This window comes from Falco rusticolus, chromosome 1 (assembly GCF_015220075.1).
Source record: "Falco rusticolus isolate bFalRus1 chromosome 1, bFalRus1.pri, whole genome shotgun sequence".
Taxonomy (NCBI): Eukaryota; Metazoa; Chordata; class Aves; order Falconiformes; family Falconidae; genus Falco; species Falco rusticolus.
Genome location: NC_051187.1, coordinates 29,762,315 through 29,782,779, shown reverse-complemented (window position 1 = coordinate 29,782,779; position 20,465 = coordinate 29,762,315). Strand labels below are relative to the sequence as shown.

The 20,465-nt window shown below is 52.3% G+C and overlaps 2 protein-coding genes across 2 annotated transcripts; both read left to right on the top strand.

Moving 5' to 3' along the window:
- The first annotated feature begins 2,493 nt into the window (after nucleotides 1-2,493).
- Nucleotides 2,494-8,496, top strand: LOC119142420. Its single transcript, XM_037375328.1, has 8 exons — nucleotides 2,494-2,624; nucleotides 2,698-2,751; nucleotides 3,942-4,212; nucleotides 5,071-5,144; nucleotides 6,627-6,732; nucleotides 7,061-7,334; nucleotides 7,922-8,000; nucleotides 8,303-8,496. Exons 1-8 carry the CDS (start codon nucleotides 2,592-2,594, stop codon nucleotides 8,357-8,359), a joined length of 948 nt encoding a protein of 315 aa, XP_037231225.1. The 5' UTR covers nucleotides 2,494-2,591; the 3' UTR covers nucleotides 8,360-8,496.
- A 4,067-nt stretch (nucleotides 8,497-12,563) lies between these two features.
- On the top strand, nucleotides 12,564-18,564 carry LOC119142419. The gene is made up of 8 exons (XM_037375327.1): nucleotides 12,564-12,694; nucleotides 12,768-12,821; nucleotides 14,011-14,281; nucleotides 15,140-15,213; nucleotides 16,696-16,801; nucleotides 17,130-17,403; nucleotides 17,991-18,069; nucleotides 18,371-18,564. Exons 1-8 carry the CDS (start codon nucleotides 12,662-12,664, stop codon nucleotides 18,425-18,427), a joined length of 948 nt encoding a protein of 315 aa, XP_037231224.1. The 5' UTR covers nucleotides 12,564-12,661; the 3' UTR covers nucleotides 18,428-18,564.
- The last annotated feature ends 1,901 nt before the right edge of the window (nucleotides 18,565-20,465 follow it).

Sequence of the window (20,465 nt, the reverse complement as noted above, 5' to 3'; positions counted from 1 at the left end):
ATCCGGCTCTTGGAAAGGGCAATACGCGACAGACAGGTAATAACACAGCTTTCCTAAGCGCAGGAGCTGCAGGCTCTGGGTGCCAACAACTAGCTCTACAACTGTTGCGCACACGTTGATTTTTTTTTTCACCATTCGCTGACAGAACAAGAATATACACACTTGTGTAGGCTTTTCTCTCTTCCTCACATTTGATCTTCAGGTTTGCAGTTCTCCTCACCTCGAGGAACTCCATTTAATGTAGGGAAGCCCGCACGTCCTCAGCTCCATCTCTAGAGGGCTCAGCATAGTCTGGAGCTGCAGGGGAATGATGGACCCAAGGCCAGCACGCGCTGCAGTCATGCACGCCGGAGTCTGCAGCTCACGCACCCTCAAGCTGTGGATCGCTGTTGCGTACACATCCTTGTTCTTCCACCTGCAAGGGCAGAGATCCAGGACAAAAAGGAGAGCGCGTAAGAGCCCTCGTGCCCTGCCCCAGCCGCAATGAGGAGAGCGCGGAACCGCATTGCGCAGCCGCCGGCCGGGCTGGCCCGGGGGCAGGGCTGAAGCACCGCCAGGAGCAGTGGGGCGGGGCCGAGTGCATCGGCGGGGCGGAGCCTGGCCGTGGAAGGGAAGGGGGCGGGTCCCGGCCGGGAAAGGGGGTGGGGCCTGGCCGCGTGCCACCGCCCGTTGCCACGGCGCTGGGGAGCGCGGGTCGATTGTTGCGTGGATTGTTGGGTCGATTGTTGGGTGCGTTGTTGGGTGGATTGTCGGGTGCGTTGTTGGGCTGGACCCATCCCCGCAGAGCTGGGAGCGCCCACAGCTGGGAGCGGGGAGCAGCTCTGCCAGTGCTGCACCGCACCAGGCCCCTCACACTGCCGTAGCCGCTTTCCCTGCAGTGCTGAGAGCGCAGCCGTCTCTCCTGAGCTCTCTGCTCACCTACCCACGTCCCTAGCCACCTGCCCACCCACCCACCCACCCCCGTCCCCATCTTCCTTCCCCCCTACACACCCACCTCCCTCACCATCTTCCTCCCTACACACCTGCCCCCCGCCAGGGAGGCCCGGGGCCGAGGCAGCAGGAGGAACCCGGCTCTTCATCCCAGGACACAGCCATGCCCTCGGCCGCCGATAACCAGGCGGCAACACTGCGGTGCGGTCACTGGTAAGGCATGCAGCGGAGGCTGCCAGGGGTCTCCGGGAGCCATCACTGCACACACATCCATACGTATCCCCTTGACATGCTGCCACGGGCTGGGAGGGGCAGCTCACTAACGAACATGCCCCCTTCATTACAAACGGCTGGCATGTGGTTCTGCAGTGTCAGGGCCTGACAACCTGCTCAGCCTTGACTCAAGTTTCTGACTTGAGCACGTAGGCAGGAACCAAAGTATTTGGTAGAAACAAAGACTTGGTTTTCAGCGAGGCACACGTGAACTCCATGGTTCCAAGTTCCGGTTCAGCATCTGGCAGAAGCCGGGATGTTGAAAACAGAACCAAGAGGCACCTCCTGCTTCTCTCTGATGACGCTTCCCTTTTCCCAGCCACACCGGTGTCGGTAATACATTCGCCGACAGCGATGCCAGCTCAGAAGTTACCTCCTGAGTACAAGCAACTAAAGACATTCCCTTTTTTTCCCCAAAGGGACGTGGGACTCCAAGCAGTTTCTGGCAGCATCAGCCCGGCTGGTTTGCAAGCAGCTGTGTACGTGCAGTTGAGATGCTGCTGTTGGACTTTGCTGCTTTGCCGGGCTGTTGCCTGCTCGGGATCTGGCCAAGGAGAAAACTGAACGGCTCTGCTGGTTTTCTCCTTGGTGACATGGGAAGGCACAACAGGTTATAGAACTAATGCTGGTGTTCTGAGTTGTGCTTTAGTCTGGGGAGCATCGTCTAGAAAGGATGCTACCTGCCTGAGGCAGGAACAAGGGCGAAGCTCAGAGTGCCTCAGTTCTTTTTGGATCTTCTCTGTTTGTAAGCCTTGCCTTGTCCTCCAGACAGGAAAATGAGTCTTTTTTTGGGAAGGGGGTGAGCGGGGGAGTGTTGGCTCCAGAGTAAGATGGCTACTGCTATCATTCACTGAGCAAATCTGGCCCAAGAGGGTCTGTTCTGTAGTTTTTCCGAGCAGAGCACTGTTCGACCTCTCATAGCCCGGTTAGTTTCAGGAAGAAACTGTCATCTTCACGGATGAGTTTACTAATTAGTTCATCACCTTGAACCTGGTGATAACTTGTTTATGCTGCAAAATTTGCCTTTCTCATAATGAAACCCACCCCCCTTGATTTTATCTCCATGTAGTGTGAACATTGTGACCTTTGCATGCTATAGGCGTTAATATCCCACCTATGAAGGAACGTGGAGGCCTGGCTGGGCTTGCCTTGCTCTTTAGTTACTCGGTTCTCTAAACCATGAATTCATCAAAAGCTTTCTTAGGATTTTTGTGCTGTGAAAAACTGCTTGCAACTGTGGTCAGTGTTATTTTCTGCAAAGTAACCTCTGTGATGTTTCTCACAGCAACAAGGATATTCCTGCCTCTAATTTCACGATTCATGAAGTCCACTGCAGCAGATTTCTTGCAGCGTGCCAGTACTGCGAGGTTTACATCCCAATTTCGGAAATGAAGAACCATTTTGCATCTGAGCACGTGGAGGTGAGAAACGCATTCCTCCTCTAAAACTGCTGTCCTCTGTGGCAATTAATCTCATGAGGTCTGTTTATTGTAGGTTACCTGCGAGTGTGGGATGAAGATGGAAAAACAACACTTGGAGGACCACAAGGTTGGTGAACATCTATTGATGTTAGGAGATGTTTTGAAGCTACTCGATGGCATTTCCAAGCACCGATTCCAGAGCCTTTCTGTCAGCCAGGAGCCGGACTGCAAATTGTGATTGAGGCACCCTTTTTATCGAGCCCTAAATTCACACCCTCTGAGAGAAGGTGGTTGGAAACTGCCTTCAAGCAGTGGAGCCTGCTCAAGTCTTCATATCCAAGGGTTATCTGCGATAATTGGTGATTTTGTCCTTGTTAGTGATGAGGATGAAAAATGGTGCGCTGTTTCAGAAACACCGAATATGATGAACTCCACTTCTTCCGGTCCTTTCACATGACGCATTTCTGACTGCTGCAGTGGTCATGTGCATTTTAATAAGTCATGATGTCCAACAGACTTTGAAAAGAGTTTGTAAAATCAACAGGGGTTTTTTCAATTTCTGACTCCAGTTGGCTGCCGTCACAGGCAATCCTGTAATCAATGTCAGCCCCTTCCCTTCCTATGGCCCCCCCTTGCAGACAGCTCTGCAAGTGCCACCTAAGTCTGCTTATTGCTGACAAACAAAGGATTTTCAAACGGTGAAGATATGACCAGGTCAAACCCCTGGAAGCACTTCATCCTGCACGTTTGTGCGTAGTGGTTCTAGTTTTGCCTGTAAAGCAAATGATGACGTATTCTTGCAGCATCTGCTATTCTAACAGGGCTTTCATCTCTCTGTAACCCCTCTGGAAGGGCAACTTACCTGTCATTCAGTCGCGGGTGAAGGACATAGGCAAGCAATTCTTGCCGAGTAGTAAGTGAGCTGTAAATCTGTTCCCTCGCAGAACACACACGGAGAAGTTTTCTTAGCAGTGCCCAGTGCAATGGGATCAGGACTGGGTTTTGAGACTGGCCCTGAAAGCTATCTTCAAGAAGCACAGTGGGAAGGAATCTGCTGTCCAAGTATGACAGGTTTTAAAGGAATGTCCTGAGTCTTCGGAGTGCTTCAGCTGGCGTGTTTATGACTACACAGGTTACACAGCCTGCTGGTCTTCACATTTCTCACGTGCTATCTTACTCCAGGCTATCCTTCAGCGTAGCTTTAGATCTGGCTAAAGAAAGAATGGACCGCTCAGCTCTTCAGCAAACGGGGAACCTCCCTCCACCTTTGCCTCGCTCTTCCATATGTGAAGAATAATCCCTCGTTCTATTTTCCAGGCGTTTGTGTGCCTTCTGCGACTTGTCCTCTGCCCTTACTGCGAAATACAGCTGCCTTTGAGAGCCATGGTTGACCATGAACTTTACTGCAGCACACGGACGGAGGAATGCGAAAACTGCCACCGCTACATACTGGTGCGAGACCTGAAAGAACATCCTCGGGTCTGCGGGCTAGTGGGGGTACAAACCCGAGGAAGTGCACCGTCTGACTTTGAGGATGAGGATGCACATTTGCAAGACCTCCGGCACAGTGGAAGAGAATCAGGAACAGGTAACTGTGCTGGGCCACTGTGGGGAATGCCCAAGGGGCTAGAAAAGCAGATTTATAGCAGCTGTGTAGGGGACACCCCTTAAGGACATTAGCAGAAGCAATGTTTCAGCAGCACAAAGAAATCAGAAGCGAGGTGAGGTGCAGAGATGAGTAATAACCAGCTTCATATGGGACATTTGGCAGCCGATCCAAGCGTAAGGGTTTGTAACTCTTTCTGGGAAAACACTGGGTAATGACAGCTCCAGAGCCACTGGGAGTGGGCTGATTTTCCCGTGGAACAGAACTGCAAAGGTATAAGCCAGCTACACAGAGGACTGCTGAGGTCCCTGGGGTGAGAGCCCAGGCCACTGCCGGTTCTTTTGTCTCAAAGTATCGAGCTTCGCAATGAAAGCGGGAGTTGTTTGCTCGCGGCACATTCTGCCTGGGGTTGTGCGGCAGCTGCGCTCCTCCTCGGTTAAGCAGCAGGGTAGGTAAGATCTGGATGTGGGGTCACGTCTGTAGCACTGCGCATCTCTGCAGTGACGTCCCGGACATCGCTGAGACTATTATCAGCGGGGCAGACATGAAGCGTCAGCTGGTTGTGGAAGGAGAAATGGTGCTAAAGGATTTATTGGAGGCAGTCGTGGGCTTTTTTAGCAGCCCGCTGGCTCTATCTTGGACCCCAAAACACTACTCTCACGCTGGATGGCGTGGATTTGCTGATGTGGAATGAATTCAGCAAGTGTGACTAGAGTAACTGTTGCCTTAACGTGTGCTCAGGTTGCCGTCCTGTGACACAGAACAGCAGCCTGTTGCGTAGGGATCCAACTGCGCCAGACTTCTCTCTGGTAGGGGATGTAACTCTGCTTTGCTTTGCAGATGATGAGCCCGTCACCCTGCCGTGTCAAAGTTGTGGCTTGCGGTACCCTATCTACGAGCGGATGGATCACGAGGTTTAGTATTTTCTTGTATTACCTACTGACAAATAATGATTTTGAAAGCTCTAGTAACGCAAACTAAACTAAAGGCCCTGGAGTTGCGCAACAGAAATGTTTGCCTTGCACATCCGAGTGATGTTAAAACCAGCATGTGTGGCTCACAGCTCAGGTGGGAGAGGAGCAGAGGCGTGTAACCTGTGTAGGTAAGAGGGGAAGGAGGCAACGCAGGCTGTCCATCTAGGAGATGGAGGAATGTCTCGCAGGGTAGATGTGAAGAGAGAGAGAGAGAGAAAGGTTAAGGACGTGAATCTATCGGGAGCTCAGGCTAAGCGAGGAGCGGTGGGTTTATGAAGTGCTGAGTGCCGCACAGCGCTCAGCAGGGGCTTCAGACGCTTCTCGATATTGCTGCCTGGTATTTCTGCTATGGAGAGAACACCAGGTCTTGGTGCTGCTGAAGCTGTTACTGCTGTTCAAGAACACTGGACAGGTACCAACTAGACCGCTTGGTGCTGCTTTAATGCTTCCGTACACCTAAAGAGCAGAGTCGGGGAGGGGGGTGCCCGCGGAAGAGGCAGTCCTCTGGGCTTCGCTGCTAGGACAGAGAAGCTAGGAAAACGCTACGCTCGCTCATTTTCTCTTTCACGGCTCTTTTGCATTCTTACAGTCCTAACTAGTGACGTTGTGTTTTGCTGGTTGGTTCTTCTGGGCCTTTCCTGTCCTAGGTGATAGTAAAGTCAGTATGAATAGAAATGAGATCTGACAAAATTTCATAGCTTACCACGTGTTAAATGGTCGTGCTGACAGGAAGGACAAGTCCCATCCACCTCCTATGGCAGCTGGCTGGTGGAAGACGACTTTATCTCACAAAGATAACAGATGCTTTCCTTTCTAGTTCCTATTTTTGTTTTGTGGGTTTCTGTCGTCTCCTTTTGTTATTCCTCGATGCAATTAACCGGCAGGAAAACATGACGTTATAACAAGGATAGCCAAGAGGGGCACTTCTGTGGGCAGCATGACTTGGAAATCACTGTTAAACTGATTTTTGTCTTTGCATTTGGTTTTTAAGATGCCACTCATAGCAGGCCAATATCAGGAACCTGATCAGAGCTACCCTGACAGGACTCTAGGGCTGCTTTCCCCATGCTTGGCACTGGCTTTCCAGGGTCATGTGTAGGTGTGAGAGGCACAAGCATGAACAGGAGCAGGTAGGGTTGTTGGCTGGCTGGCGGCAAGGCCCCAGCTACGGGGTGGTTCTGTTCAGCAGGACCGGCTCATGCTGCCAGGTCCAGTTTTGCTCAGGTCCTGTGATAGCCAGTCATTCTTCCTAAGCTCTGGGTAAGAGCAAATGCACGTGTCAGCAAACGATACCTACCTCTTCCGAACAAACAGTTCCCTACTAACCTTCACCTTGCTGAGGGGGGATGCTCTGCAGTGCTTTTATGGGGATAAGTCTGAATAAACTGTCATGGAAACAGACAGACATCTGTTTTGCTTTAGCTCGTCTGTGTGCTGCGCCCAGCAGCTGAGGACTCCATGCCTCCTAAAGCCAAGAGGCAGAGACAAGAATCAGCAGAGCCACCCTGGACAAGAAGCAAGTGCCAAGGTATGGGCAAAACACAGACTGACACACGCACGGTTTTCCTTTACGTTGCAGGAACACTGGGCGTGTTCCAAGCTCAGTAGATGTTGTTACCCTGTTTGGTCTCCAAAATTTACAAATCTTCGATCCTCCACCATTTTATGCAAGAAAGATGAAATCCTTAGAACTCAGTATCCTCAAAGATCTTGGTTGCAAAGCTGTATGCTGCTGGAATGGCAGTTGGCTCTACTTTTGTTACCTGAATGGTCTTGAATCTCTCCGGCTGCATTGACTGTTTCTGTGAAGCGCTGTGTTTGTGTCATCTGAGGAGATGTTTCTCCTTGGCGCACAGGTCGCTGCATGAAGAAGGAGCCTGGACCTCCTGCAGAAGAGGCCCAGCTGCCGAGGAGACCAAGGAAAACGGCAACCGGCAGGAATGCACAGCTGCCCGCTCCCACCTCACGAGGGAAGGCCAGGAAGAAGGCGGCCGGCAAGAGGGGCAGAGCGAGGAAGAGAGGGGCCTGTGAACGTGCAGGTGCGTCACCATCCCCTCAGAGGCCTGCCAAGTGCTCCCGCTCGGAACCCTTCACGTCTGGCCCATCGAGATATTCTCCGAGCCAGCCAAGGTAACACCTCTGCCTTCCGTTCCAGGCAGCCGCGCCGGGGCTGCCCCGAAGGGTGAGGGGCCGGCGGCGCTGCAGGAACAAGTTTTGCTCTGCTGGGAGCAGGGGCGCAGCCTCAGCCTGGCGCACTCGCGTCTTCAGGCGGCAGCGACCCAGCAGCGGCGGCAGTGACAAATGCATTTCAGTCCTCTGCCTTGTCCCCTTGCGCTGCAAACCTGGGTGCCCTCATGTGTGCTTGCAGCTGAAAGGGTGTCACTCCATGTAACGCGGCTGGTGCTTATCCGCGTGTCAAACAGCAAAGGTAGACTTTTATAGCCAAGTAGAACGGGCAAAAGGGTCCCTGGGAGACAGTGTCGCAGAGCGCCTTGGTCCCTGTCCAAGGCAGCGCCCTCACCTGAGCTTTCCTCTCTGCTCTTTGAGTACAATCTGGTGGTTCTGCTCCAAAAGAAGTGGGTCAGGGCTCAGGAGAAGCTTCCTCCCAGCCCCCGCAAAGTCTCCCTGGTGTGAAGGACCTGTGCTCAGTTAGCAGTGAGAGCGCTGACGTGGGTGGGCTGGCTTCCTCTGAAAGCATCCCTCTCCATCCTTGACAGCACCAGCAGCGAAGGAGAAAGCAGCCTCAGGACACAGCACACGGGCTGCTCCATGCAGCTGCAGGCGCCGGATCCAGAGGTGAGCCAGCGCAGTGCAGAGCAGAGCAGAGCGCGTGGCGTCGCTCCCGCGTCGGGTGCGCTACGGCATGAAGCGCTGAGGGCTGACGTGCTGTGGGCTCGCTGCACGCTGGGCTCATCCTGAGCGGGGCTTGCTGGGAGGAGAGGGCAGCGCCTGCCCTGCTGCTCCTCACGGCGCTTTGTTCAGGGGCGTGAGCTGATGTTACAGCCCTTCCTGCACCAGCGAGGCTCTTATCAGTGGCTTCCACTCAGGGACTCTTTGCAAACAGCATTTTCACTTGTTCTTTTTCCCTTTCCCTTTAGCTGATGACCAGGAGCCAGGCAGCTTCGCAGCCACAGGGGAACGGACCCAGCAACTGATAAAGCCACGTTCGGCCCTCTGCGGACTAATTCCATGCAGTAGAAGTCATTTCTTTTAGCATAAGAAAATTACTATGTTGCCATGTCATTGAATTTCTACAGATATTGTCATTTACAAATAAATTATTTATTTTTGCACAGGAGAATTCCTATATTGCCATGTCACCGAGTTTCTACAAATTTAGATAGGTATAGGCAGTTATAGCTACAGCTGGCTATAGGCATAGGCGGCTGCAGGCAGTGATCATGATATATACAGGTACTTTTAGGGTGTTCAAGTATACTACAGGTTTTCACTCCTATGATCTATACCAGTAGCACCCCATGCTAGCGGCCCCCACCGTGACCTTGAAACCCCCCTGGGCTGTGTTTCTGTGCCGGCTCTTTGATTACTCCCTGACGCAGTGTTTCTGACCCCCTGACATTTGAGCCCCTTGTGCCAGTCAGTCTCGAGCGGAGTGAGGCCCCCCCGGAGCCGTGTGCCGCAGAGGGGTGTCCGGAGCTCCCCACCTGCGGGAGGCCAGACAGTCTGCAGCGTTGTTTCCAGCAGCTCCGTTCCCCTGCACCAGCGCAGCTGCAGCAGCCCAGGAGTTAATTCTTTCCAGCCCCAAAGAAGGACACGATACATCTCAAGGGATGTTAAGAATCTCCTTTATGCAAGTTACACTCCATGGCCAAGAGCACTTAACAGGTTAATGCTGCGAACGGTACCGAGATGGACACACACCAAGCCAGAACTAATACCCAGCTCCAGAGTTCTGCCATTGTGTAGTGTAATTTTACATTCTGAATGAATAGATAGTTGTAAAAAAAAAAAAAAATCACAAACCAATCTCTGCTTTGACAAAGAAGCCTGTTACAGACAAGGTCAAGTGATTTAGAGCACAAGGAAGTGATGATGATTAGAAAAAGCTTTAATTAGAAGGCCATTTGAGCTCCAGGCAAACCGCTGCAGCACTTCCATTCTAGTGGCATTAAAAAAACCCAACCAACCAAAGAAACAAAAAGCCAGTGCCGCCCCCACCCCCGAGCTCCTCCTCTTGCAGGGCTCAGACCATCCCTCTGAGAAAACCAGCCGGTGAAGGGTATTTACCGGTGTGACATTTCTGCAGGATAAGAAGCTTCATTTACACAGCGAGGTATAAACAGCATCGATACAAAGTCTGTGTTATTTGTAATCACAAATAATTAATTGTAATAAATATGTATCAAGTAACTTTGCAGCACGCCTTTCAGGGCCAAGATGCAGATATGTTCCACTCGGACGTGCTCTCTGGAAGGAGAAGACGGACATTAGCAGCATTTTCTGACTCACAGCCGTACTCCCGGCCTTGGAGAACACCGGCATTCCCAGCTCTCCGGCCCCTGGGAGCAAGTCCACCCAAGGCGCCGAGGCCTTGGAACGGGGGCGTGAAACCCAAACCAAACGCGCCATCCACGGGCCAGGAACAACCCCCAAGCGCATTGCTGGCAGCAACACCAGCGCCACAAACTTCCATCGACCTCCTTCGCGCTTCCCTGTGGCACTTGCCTGGGAACACGCATCCCAGACGGGAACAAAGCGGCTCCCAGCCGCGCCTTCTGCTTAGTTTTCCCCTTGGTCTCCGTCAGCTCCGCGTGTGTTTGCACTTACTCCGAGTCATTTCTCAGCTACAGATACACTTCTACCAGGAAATGGACAAGATTCAAGAGTAAATATTCTTCTGACATGTATCCGGCTCTTGGAAAGGGCAATACGCGACAGACAGGTAATAACACAGCTTTCCTACGCGCAGGAGCTGCAGGCTCTGGGTGCCAACAACTAGCTCTACAACTGTTGCGCACACGTTGATTTTTTTTTCACCATTCGCTGACAGAACAAGAATATACACACTTGTGTAGGCTTTTCTCTCTTCCTCACATTTGATCTTCAGGTTTGCAGTTCTCCTCACCTCGAGGAACTCCATTTAATGTAGGGAAGCCCGCACGTCCTCAGCTCCATCTCTAGAGGGCTCAGCATAGTCTGGAGCTGCAGGGGAATGATGGACCCAAGGCCAGCACGCGCTGCAGTCATGCACGCCGGAGTCTGCAGCTCACGCACCCTCAAGCTGTGGATCGCTGTTGCGTACACATCCTTGTTCTTCCACCTGCAAGGGCAGAGATCCAGGACAAAAAGGAGAGCGCGTAAGAGCCCTCGTGCCCTGCCCCAGCCGCAATGAGGAGAGCACGGAACCGCATTGCGCAGCCGCCGGCCGGGCTGGCCCGGGCGCAGGGCTGAAGCACCGCCAGGAGCAGTGGGGCGGGGCCGAGTGCATCGGCGGGGCGGAGCCTGGCCGTGGAAGGGAAGGGGGCGGGTCCCGGCCGGGAAAGGGGGTGGGGCCTGGCCGCGTGCCACCGCCCCTTGCCACGGCGCTGGGGAGCGCGGGTCGATTGTTGCGTGGATTGTTGGGTCGATTGTTGGGTGCGTTGTTGGGTGGATTGTCAGGTGCGTTGTTGGGCTGGACCCATCCCCGCAGAGCTGGGAGCGCCCACAGCTGGGAGCGGGGAGCAGCTCTGCCAGTGCTGCACCGCACCAGGCCCCTCGCACTGCCGTAGCCGCTTTCCCTGCAGTGCTGAGAGCGCAGCCGTCTCTCCTGAGCTCTCTGCTCACCTACCCACGTCCCTAGCCACCTGCCCACCCACCCACCCACCCCCGTCCCCATCTTCCTTCCCCCCTACACACCCACCTCCCTCACCATCTTCCTCCCTACACACCTGCCCCCCGCCAGGGAGGCCCGGGGCCGAGGCAGCAGGAGGAACCCGGCTCTTCATCCCAGGACACAGCCATGCCCTCGGCCGCCGATAACCAGGCGGCAACACTGCGGTGCGGTCACTGGTAAGGCATGCAGCGGAGGCTGCCAGGGGTCTCCGGGAGCCATCACTGCACACACATCCATACGTATCCCCTTGACATGCTGCCACGGGCTGGGAGGGGCAGCTCACTAACGAACATGCCCCCTTCATTACAAACGGCTGGCATGTGGTTCTGCAGTGTCAGGGCCTGACAACCTGCTCAGCCTTGACTCAAGTTTCTGACTTGAGCACGTAGGCAGGAACCAAAGTATTTGGTAGAAACAAAGACTTGGTTTTCAGCGAGGCACACGTGAACTCCATGGTTCCAAGTTCCGGTTCAGCATCTGGCAGAAGCCGGGATGTTGAAAACAGAACCAAGAGGCACCTCCTGCTTCTCTCTGATGACGCTTCCCTTTTCCCAGCCACACCGGTGTCGGTAATACATTCGCCGACAGCGATGCCAGCTCAGAAGTTACCTCCTGAGTACAAGCAACTAAAGACATTCCCTTTTTTTCCCCAAAGGGACGTGGGACTCCAAGCAGTTTCTGGCAGCATCAGCCCGGCTGGTTTGCAAGCAGCTGTGTACGTGCAGTTGAGATGCTGCTGTTGGACTTTGCTGCTTTGCCGGGCTGTTGCCTGCTCGGGATCTGGCCAAGGAGAAAACTGAACGGCTCTGCTGGTTTTCTCCTTGGTGACATGGGAAGGCACAACAGGTTATAGAACTAATGCTGGTGTTCTGAGTTGTGCTTTAGTCTGGGGAGCATCGTCTAGAAAGGATGCTACCTGCCTGAGGCAGGAACAAGGGCGAAGCTCAGAGTGCCTCAGTTCTTTTTGGATCTTCTCTGTTTGTAAGCCTTGCCTTGTCCTCCAGACAGGAAAATGAGTCTTTTTTTGGGAAGGGGGTGAGCGGGGGAGTGTTGGCTCCAGAGTAAGATGGCTACTGCTATCATTCACTGAGCAAATCTGGCCCAAGAGGGTCTGTTCTGTAGTTTTTCCGAGCAGAGCACTGTTCGACCTCTCATAGCCCGGTTAGTTTCAGGAAGAAACTGTGATCTTCACGGATGAGTTTACTAATTAGTTCATCACCTTGAACCTGGTGATAACTTGTTTATGCTGCAAAATTTGCCTTTCTCATAATGAAACCCACCCCCCTTGATTTTATCTCCATGTAGTGTGAACATTGTGACCTTTGCATGCTATAGGCGTTAATATCCCACCTATGAAGGAACGTGGAGGCCTGGCTGGGCTTGCCTTGCTCTTTAGTTACTCGGTTCTCTAAACCATGAATTCATCAAAAGCTTTCTTAGGATTTTTGTGCTGTGAAAAACTGCTTGCAACTGTGGTCAGTGTTATTTTCTGCAAAGTAACCTCTGTGATGTTTCTCACAGCAACAAGGATATTCCTGCCTCTAATTTCACGATTCATGAAGTCCACTGCAGCAGATTTCTTGCAGCGTGCCAGTACTGCGAGGTTTACATCCCAATTTCGGAAATGAAGAACCATTTTGCATCTGAGCACGTGGAGGTGAGAAACGCATTCCTCCTCTAAAACTGCTGTCCTCTGTGGCAATTAATCTCATGAGGTCTGTTTATTGTAGGTTACCTGCGAGTGTGGGATGAAGATGGAAAAACAACACTTGGAGGACCACAAGGTTGGTGAACATCTATTGATGTTAGGAGATGTTTTGAAGCTACTCGATGGCATTTCCAAGCACCGATTCCAGAGCCTTTCTGTCAGCCAGGAGCCGGACTGCAAATTGTGATTGAGGCACCCTTTTTATCGAGCCCTAAATTCACACCCTCTGAGAGAAGGTGGTTGGAAACTGCCTTCAAGCAGTGGAGCCTGCTCAAGTCTTCATATCCAAGGGTTATCTGCGATAATTGGTGATTTTGTCCTTGTTAGTGATGAGGATGAAAATGGTGCGCTGTTTCAGAAACACCGAATATGATGAACTCCACTTCTTCCGGTCCTTTCACATGACGCATTTCTGACTGCTGCAGTGGTCATGTGCATTTTAATAAGTCATGATGTCCAACAGACTTTGAAAAGAGTTTGTAAAATCAACAGGGGTTTTTTCAATTTCTGACTCCAGTTGGCTGCCGTCACAGGCAATCCTGTAATCAATGTCAGCCCCTTCCCTTCCTATGGCCCCCCCTTGCAGACAGCTCTGCAAGTGCCACCTAAGTCTGCTTATTGCTGACAAACAAAGGATTTTCAAACGGTGAAGATATGACCAGGTCAAACCCCTGGAAGCACTTCATCCTGCACGTTTGTGCGTAGTGGTTCTAGTTTTGCCTGTAAAGCAAATGATGACGTATTCTTGCAGCATCTGCTATTCTAACAGGGCTTTCATCTCTCTGTAACCCCTCTGGAAGGGCAACTTACCTGTCATTCAGTCGCGGGTGAAGGACATAGGCAAGCAATTCTTGCCGAGTAGTAAGTGAGCTGTAAATCTGTTCCCTCGCAGAACACACACGGAGAAGTTTTCTTAGCAGTGCCCAGTGCAATGGGATCAGGACTGGGTTTTGAGACTGGCCCTGAAAGCTATCTTCAAGAAGCACAGTGGGAAGGAATCTGCTGTCCAAGTATGACAGGTTTTAAAGGAATGTCCTGAGTCTTCGGAGTGCTTCAGCTGGCGTGTTTATGACTACACAGGTTACACAGCCTGCTGGTCTTCACATTTCTCACGTGCTATCTTACTCCAGGCTATCCTTCAGCGTAGCTTTAGATCTGGCTAAAGAAAGAATGGACCGCTCAGCTCTTCAGCAAACGGGGAACCTCCCTCCACCTTTGCCTCGCTCTTCCATATGTGAAGAATAATCCCTCGTTCTATTTTCCAGGCGTTTGTGTGCCTTCTGCGACTTGTCCTCTGCCCTTACTGCGAAATACAGCTGCCTTTGAGAGCCATGGTTGACCATGAACTTTACTGCAGCACACGGACGGAGGAATGCGAAAACTGCCACCGCTACATACTGGTGCGAGACCTGAAAGAACATCCTCGGGTCTGCGGGCTAGTGGGGGTACAAACCCGAGGAAGTGCACCGTCTGACTTTGAGGATGAGGATGCACATTTGCAAGACCTCCGGCACAGTGGAAGAGAATCAGGAACAGGTAACTGTGCTGGGCCACTGTGGGGAATGCCCAAGGGGCTAGAAAAGCAGATTTATAGCAGCTGTGTAGGGGACACCCCTTAAGGACATTAGCAGAAGCAATGTTTCAGCAGCACAAAGAAATCAGAAGCGAGGTGAGGTGCAGAGATGAGTAATAACCAGCTTCATATGGGACATTTGGCAGCCGATCCAAGCGTAAGGGTTTGTAACTCTTTCTGGGAAAACACTGGGTAATGACAGCTCCAGAGCCACTGGGAGTGGGCTGATTTTCCCGTGGAACAGAACTGCAAAGGTATAAGCCAGCTACACAGAGGACTGCTGAGGTCCCTGGGGCGAGAGCCCAGGCCACTGCCGATTCTTTTGTCTCAAAGTATCGAGCTTCGCAATGAAAGCGGGAGTTGTTTGCTCGCGGCACATTCTGCCTGGGGTTGTGCGGCAGCTGCGCTCCTCCTCGGTTAAGCAGCAGGGTAGGTAAGATCTGGATGTGGGGTCACGTCTGTAGCACTGCGCATCTCTGCAGTGACGTCCCGGACATCGCTGAGACTATTATCAGCGGGGCAGACATGAAGCGTCAGCTGGTTGTGGAAGGAGAAATGGTGCTAAAGGATTTATTGGAGGCAGTCGTGGGCTTTTTTAGCAGCCCGCTGGCTCTATCTTGGACCCCAAAACACTACTCTCACGCTGGATGGCGTGGATTTGCTGATGTGGAATGAATTCAGCAAGTGTGACTAGAGTAACTGTTGCCTTAACGTGTGCTCAGGTTGCCGTCCTGTGACACAGAACAGCAGCCTGTTGCGTAGGGATCCAACTGCGCCAGACTTCTCTCTGGTAGGGGATGTAACTCTGCTTTGCTTTGCAGATGATGAGCCCGTCACCCTGCCGTGTCAAAGTTGTGGCTTGCGGTACCCTATCTACGAGCGGATGGATCACGAGGTTTAGTATTTTCTTGTATTACCTACTGACAAATAATGATTTTGAAAGCTCTAGTAACGCAAACTAAACTAAAGGCCCTGGAGTTGCGCAACAGAAATGTTTGCCTTGCACATCCGAGTGATGTTAAAACCAGCATGTGTGGCTCACAGCTCAGGTGGGAGAGGAGCAGAGGCGTGTAACCTGTGTAGGTAAGAGGGGAAGGAGGCAATGCAGGCTGTCCATCTAGGAGATGGAGGAATGTCTCGCAGGGTAGATGTGAAGAGAGAGAGAGAGAGAAAGGTTAAGGACGTGAATCTATCGGGAGCTCAGGCTAAGCGAGGAGCGGTGGGTTTATGAAGTGCTGAGTGCCGCACAGCGCTCAGCAGGGGATTCAGACGCTTCTCGATATTGCTGCCTGGTATTTCTGCTATGGAGAGAACACCAGGTCTTGGTGCTGCTGAAGCTGTTACTGCTGTTCAAGAACACTGGACAGGTACCAACTAGACCGCTTGGTGCTGCTTTAATGCTTCCGTACACCTAAAGAGCAGAGTCGGGGAGGGGGGTGCCCGCGGAAGAGGCAGTCCTCTGGGCTTCGCTGCTAGGACAGAGAAGCTAGGAAAACGCTACGCTCGCTCATTTTCTCTTTCACGGCTCTTTTGCATTCTTACAGTCCTAACTAGTGACGTTGTGTTTTGCTGGTTGGTTCTTCTGGGCCTTTCCTGTCCTAGGTGATAGTAAAGTCAGTATGAATAGAAATGAGATCTGACAAAATTTCATAGCTTACCACGTGTTAAATGGTCGTGCTGACAGGAAGGACAAGTCCCATCCACCTCCTATGGCAGCTGGCTGGTGGAAGACGACTTTATCTCACAAAGATAACAGATGCTTTCCTTTCTAGTTCCTATTTTTGTTTTGTGGGTTTCTGTCGTCTCCTTTTGTTATTCCTCGATGCAATTAACCGGCAGGAAAACATGACGTTATAACAAGGATAGCCAAGAGGGGCACTTCTGTGGGCAGCATGACTTGGAAATCACTGTTAAACTGATTTTTGTCTTTGCATTTGGTTTTTAAGATGCCACTCATAGCAGGCCAATATCAGGAACCTGATCAGAGCTACCCTGACAGGACTCTAGGGCTGCTTTCCCCATGCTTGGCACTGGCTTTCCAGGGTCATGTGTAGGTGTGAGAGGCACAAGCATGAACAGGAGCAGGTAGGGTTGTTGGCTGGCTGGCGGCAAGGCCCCAGCTACGGGGTGGTTCTGTTCAGCAGGACCGGCTCATGCTGCCAGGTCCAGTTTTGCTCAGGTCCTGTGATAGCCAGTCATTCTTCCTAAGCTCTGGGTAAGAGCAAATGCACGTGTCAGCAAACGATACCTACCTCTTCCGAACAAACAGTTCCCTACTAACCTTCACCTTGCTGAGGGGGGATGCTCTGCAGTGCTTTTATGGGGATAAGTCTGAATAAACTGTCATGGAAACAGACAGACATCTGTTTTGCTTTAGCTCGTCTGTGTGCTGCGCCCAGCAGCTGAGGACTCCATGCCTCCTAAAGCCAAGAGGCAGAGACAAGAATCAGCAGAGCCACCCTGGACAAGAAGCAAGTGCCAAGGTATGGGCAAAACACAGACTGACACACGCACGGTTTTCCTTTACGTTGCAGGAACACTGGGCGTGTTCCAAGCTCAGTAGATGTTGTTACCCTGTTTGGTCTCCAAAATTTACAAATCTTCGATCCTCCACCATTTTATGCAAGAAAGATGAAATCCTTAGAACTCAGTATCCTCAAAGATCTTGGTTGCAAAGCTGTATGCTGCTGGAATGGCAGTTGGCTCTACTTTTGTTACCTGAATGGTCTTGAATCTCTCCGGCTGCATTGACTGTTTCTGTGAAGCGCTGTGTTTGTGTCATCTGAGGAGATGTTTCTCCTTGGCGCACAGGTCGCTGCATGAAGAAGGAGCCTGGACCTCCTGCAGAAGAGGCCCAGCTGCCGAGGAGACCAAGGAAAACGGCAACCGGCAGGAATGCACAGCTGCCCGCTCCCACCTCACGAGGGAAGGCCAGGAAGAAGGCGGCCGGCAAGAGGGGCAGAGCGAGGAAGAGAGGGGCCTGTGAACGTGCAGGTGCGTCACCGTCCCCTCAGAGGCCTGCCAAGTGCTCCCGCTCGGAACCCTTCACGTCTGGCCCATCGAGATATTCTCCGAGCCAGCCAAGGTAACACCTCTGCCTTCCGTTCCAGGCAGCCGCGCCGGGGCTGCCCCGAAGGGTGAGGGGCCGGCGGCGCTGCAGGAACAAGTTTTGCTCTGCTGGGAGCAGGGGCGCAGCCTCAGCCTGGCGCACTCGCGTCTTCAGGCGGCAGCGACCCAGCAGCGGCGGCAGTGACAAATGCATTTCAGTCCTCTGCCTTGTCCCCTTGCGCTGCAAACCTGGGTGCCCTCATGTGTGCTTGCAGCTGAAAGGGTGTCACTCCATGTAACGCGGCTGGTGCTTATCCGCGTGTCAAACAGCAAAGGTAGACTTTTATAGCCAAGTAGAACGGGCAAAAGGGTCCCTGGGAGACAGTGTCGCAGAGCGCCTTGGTCCCTGTCCAAGGCAGCGCCCTCACCTGAGCTTTCCTCTCTGCTCTTTGAGTACAATCTGGTGGTTCTGCTCCAAAAGAAGTGGGTCAGGGCTCAGGAGAAGCTTCCTCACAGCCCCCGCAAAGTCTCCCTGGTGTGAAGGACCTGTGCTCAGTTAGCAGTGAGAGCGCTGACGTGGGTGGGCTGGCTTCCTCTGAAAGCATCCCTCTCCATCCTTGACAGCACCAGCAGCGAAGGAGAAAGCAGCCTCAGGACACAGCACACGGGCTGCTCCATGCAGCTGCAGGCGCCGGATCCAGAGGTGAGGCAGCCAGCGCAGAGCAGAGCAGAGCGCGTGGCGTCGCTCCCGCGTCGGGTGCGCTACGGCATGAAGCGCTGAGGGCTGACGTGCTGTGGGCTCGCTGCACGCTGGGCTCATCCTGAGCGGGGCTTGCTGGGAGGAGAGGGCAGCGCCTGCCCTGCTGCTCCTCACGGCGCTTTGTTCAGGGGCGTGAGCTGATGTTACAGCCCTTCCTGCACCAGCGAGGCTCTTATCAGTGGCTTCCACTCAGGGACTCTTTGCAAACAGCATTTTCACTTGTTCTTTTTCCCTTTCCCTTTAGCTGATGACCAGGAGCCAGGCAGCTTCGCAGCCACAGGGGAACGGACCCAGCAACTGATAAAGCCACGTTCGGCCCTCTGCGGACTAATTCCATGCAGTAGAAGTCATTTCTTTTAGCATAAGAAAATTACTATGTTGCCATGTCATTGAATTTCTACAGATATTGTCATTTACAAATAAATTATTTATTTTTGCACAGGAGAATTCCTATATTGCCATGTCACCGAGTTTCTACAAATTTAGATAGGTATAGGCAGTTATAGTTACAGCTGGCTATAGGCATAGGCGGCTACAGGCAGTGATCATGATATATACAGGTACTTTTAGGGTGTTCAAGTATACTACAGGTTTTCACTCCTATGATCTATACCAGTAGCACCCCACGCTAGCGGCCCCCACCGTGACCTTGAAACCCCCCTGGGCTGTGTTTCTGTGCCGGCTCTTTGATTACTCCCTGACGCAGTGTTTCTGACCCCCTGACATTTGAGCCCCTTGTGCCAGTCAGTCTCGAGCGGAGTGAGGCCCCCCGGAGCCGTGTGCCGCAGAGGGGTGTCCGGAGCTCCCCACCTGCGGGAGGCCAGACAGTCTGCAGCGTTGTTTCCAGCAGCTCCGTTCCCCTGCACCAGCGCAGCCCCAAAGAAGGACACGATACATCTCAAGGGATGTTAAGAATCTCCTTTATGCAAGTTACACTCCATGGCCAAGAGCACTTAACAGGTTAATGCTGCGAACGGTACCGAGATGGACACACACCAAGCCAGAACTAATACCCAGCTCCAGAGTTCTGCCATTGTGTAGTGTAATTTTACATTCTGAATGAATAGATAGTTGTAAAAAAAAAAAAAAAATCACAAACCAATCTCTGCTTTGACAAAGAAGCCTGTTACAGACAAGGTCAAGTGATTTAGAGCACAAGGAAGTGATGATGATTAGAAAAAGCTTTAATTAGAAGGCCATTTGAGCTCCAGGCAAACCGCTGCAGCACTTCCATTCTAGTGGCATTAAAAAAACCCAACCAACCAAAGAAACAAAAAGCCAGTGCCGCCCCCACCCCCGAGCTCCTCCTCTTGCAGGGCTCAGACCATCCCTCTGAGAAAACCAGCCGGTGAAGGGTATTTACCGGTGTGACATTTCTGCAGGATAAGAAGCTTCATTTACACAGCGAGGTATAAACAGCATCGATACAAAGTCTGTGTTATTTGTAATCACAAATAATTAATTGTAATAAATATGTATCAAGTAACTTTGCAGCACGCCTTTCAGGGCCAAGATGCAGATATGTTCCACTCGGACGTGCTCTCTGGAAGGAGAAGACGGACATTAGCAGCATTTTCTGACTCACAGCCGTACTCCCGGCCTTGGAGAACACCGGCATTCCCAGCTCTCCGGCCCCTGGGAGCAAGTCCACCCAAGGCGCCGAGGCCTTGGAACGGGGGCGTGAAACCCAAACCAAACGCGCCATCCACGGGCCAGGAACAACCCCCAAGCGCATTGCTGGCAGCAACACCAGCGCCACAAACTTCCATCGACCTCCTTCGCGCTTCCCTGTGGCACTTGCCTGGGAACACGCATCCCAGACGGGAACAAAGCGGCTCCCAGCCGCGCCTTCTGCTTAGTTTTCCCCTTGGTCTCCGTCAGCTCCGCGTGTGTTTGCACTTACTCCGAGTCATTTCTCAGCTACAGATACGCTTCTACCAGGAAATGGACAAGATTCAAGAGTAAATATTCTTCTGACATGTATCCGGCTCTTGGAAAGGGCAATACGCGACAGACAGGTAATAACACAGCTTTCCTACGCGCAGGAGCTGCAGGCTCTGGATGCCAACAACTAGCTCTACAACTGTTGCGCACACGTTGATTTTTTTTTCACCATTCGCTGACAGAACAAGAATATACACACTTGTGTAGGCTTTTCTCTCTTCCTCACATTTGATCTTCAGGTTTGCAGTTCTCCTCACCTCGAGGAACTCCATTTAATGTAGGGAAGCCCGCACGTCCTCAGCTCCATCTCTAGAGGGCTCAGCATAGTCTGGAGCTGCAGGGGAATGATGGACCCAAGGCCAGCACGCGCTGCAGTCATGCACGCCGGAGTCTGC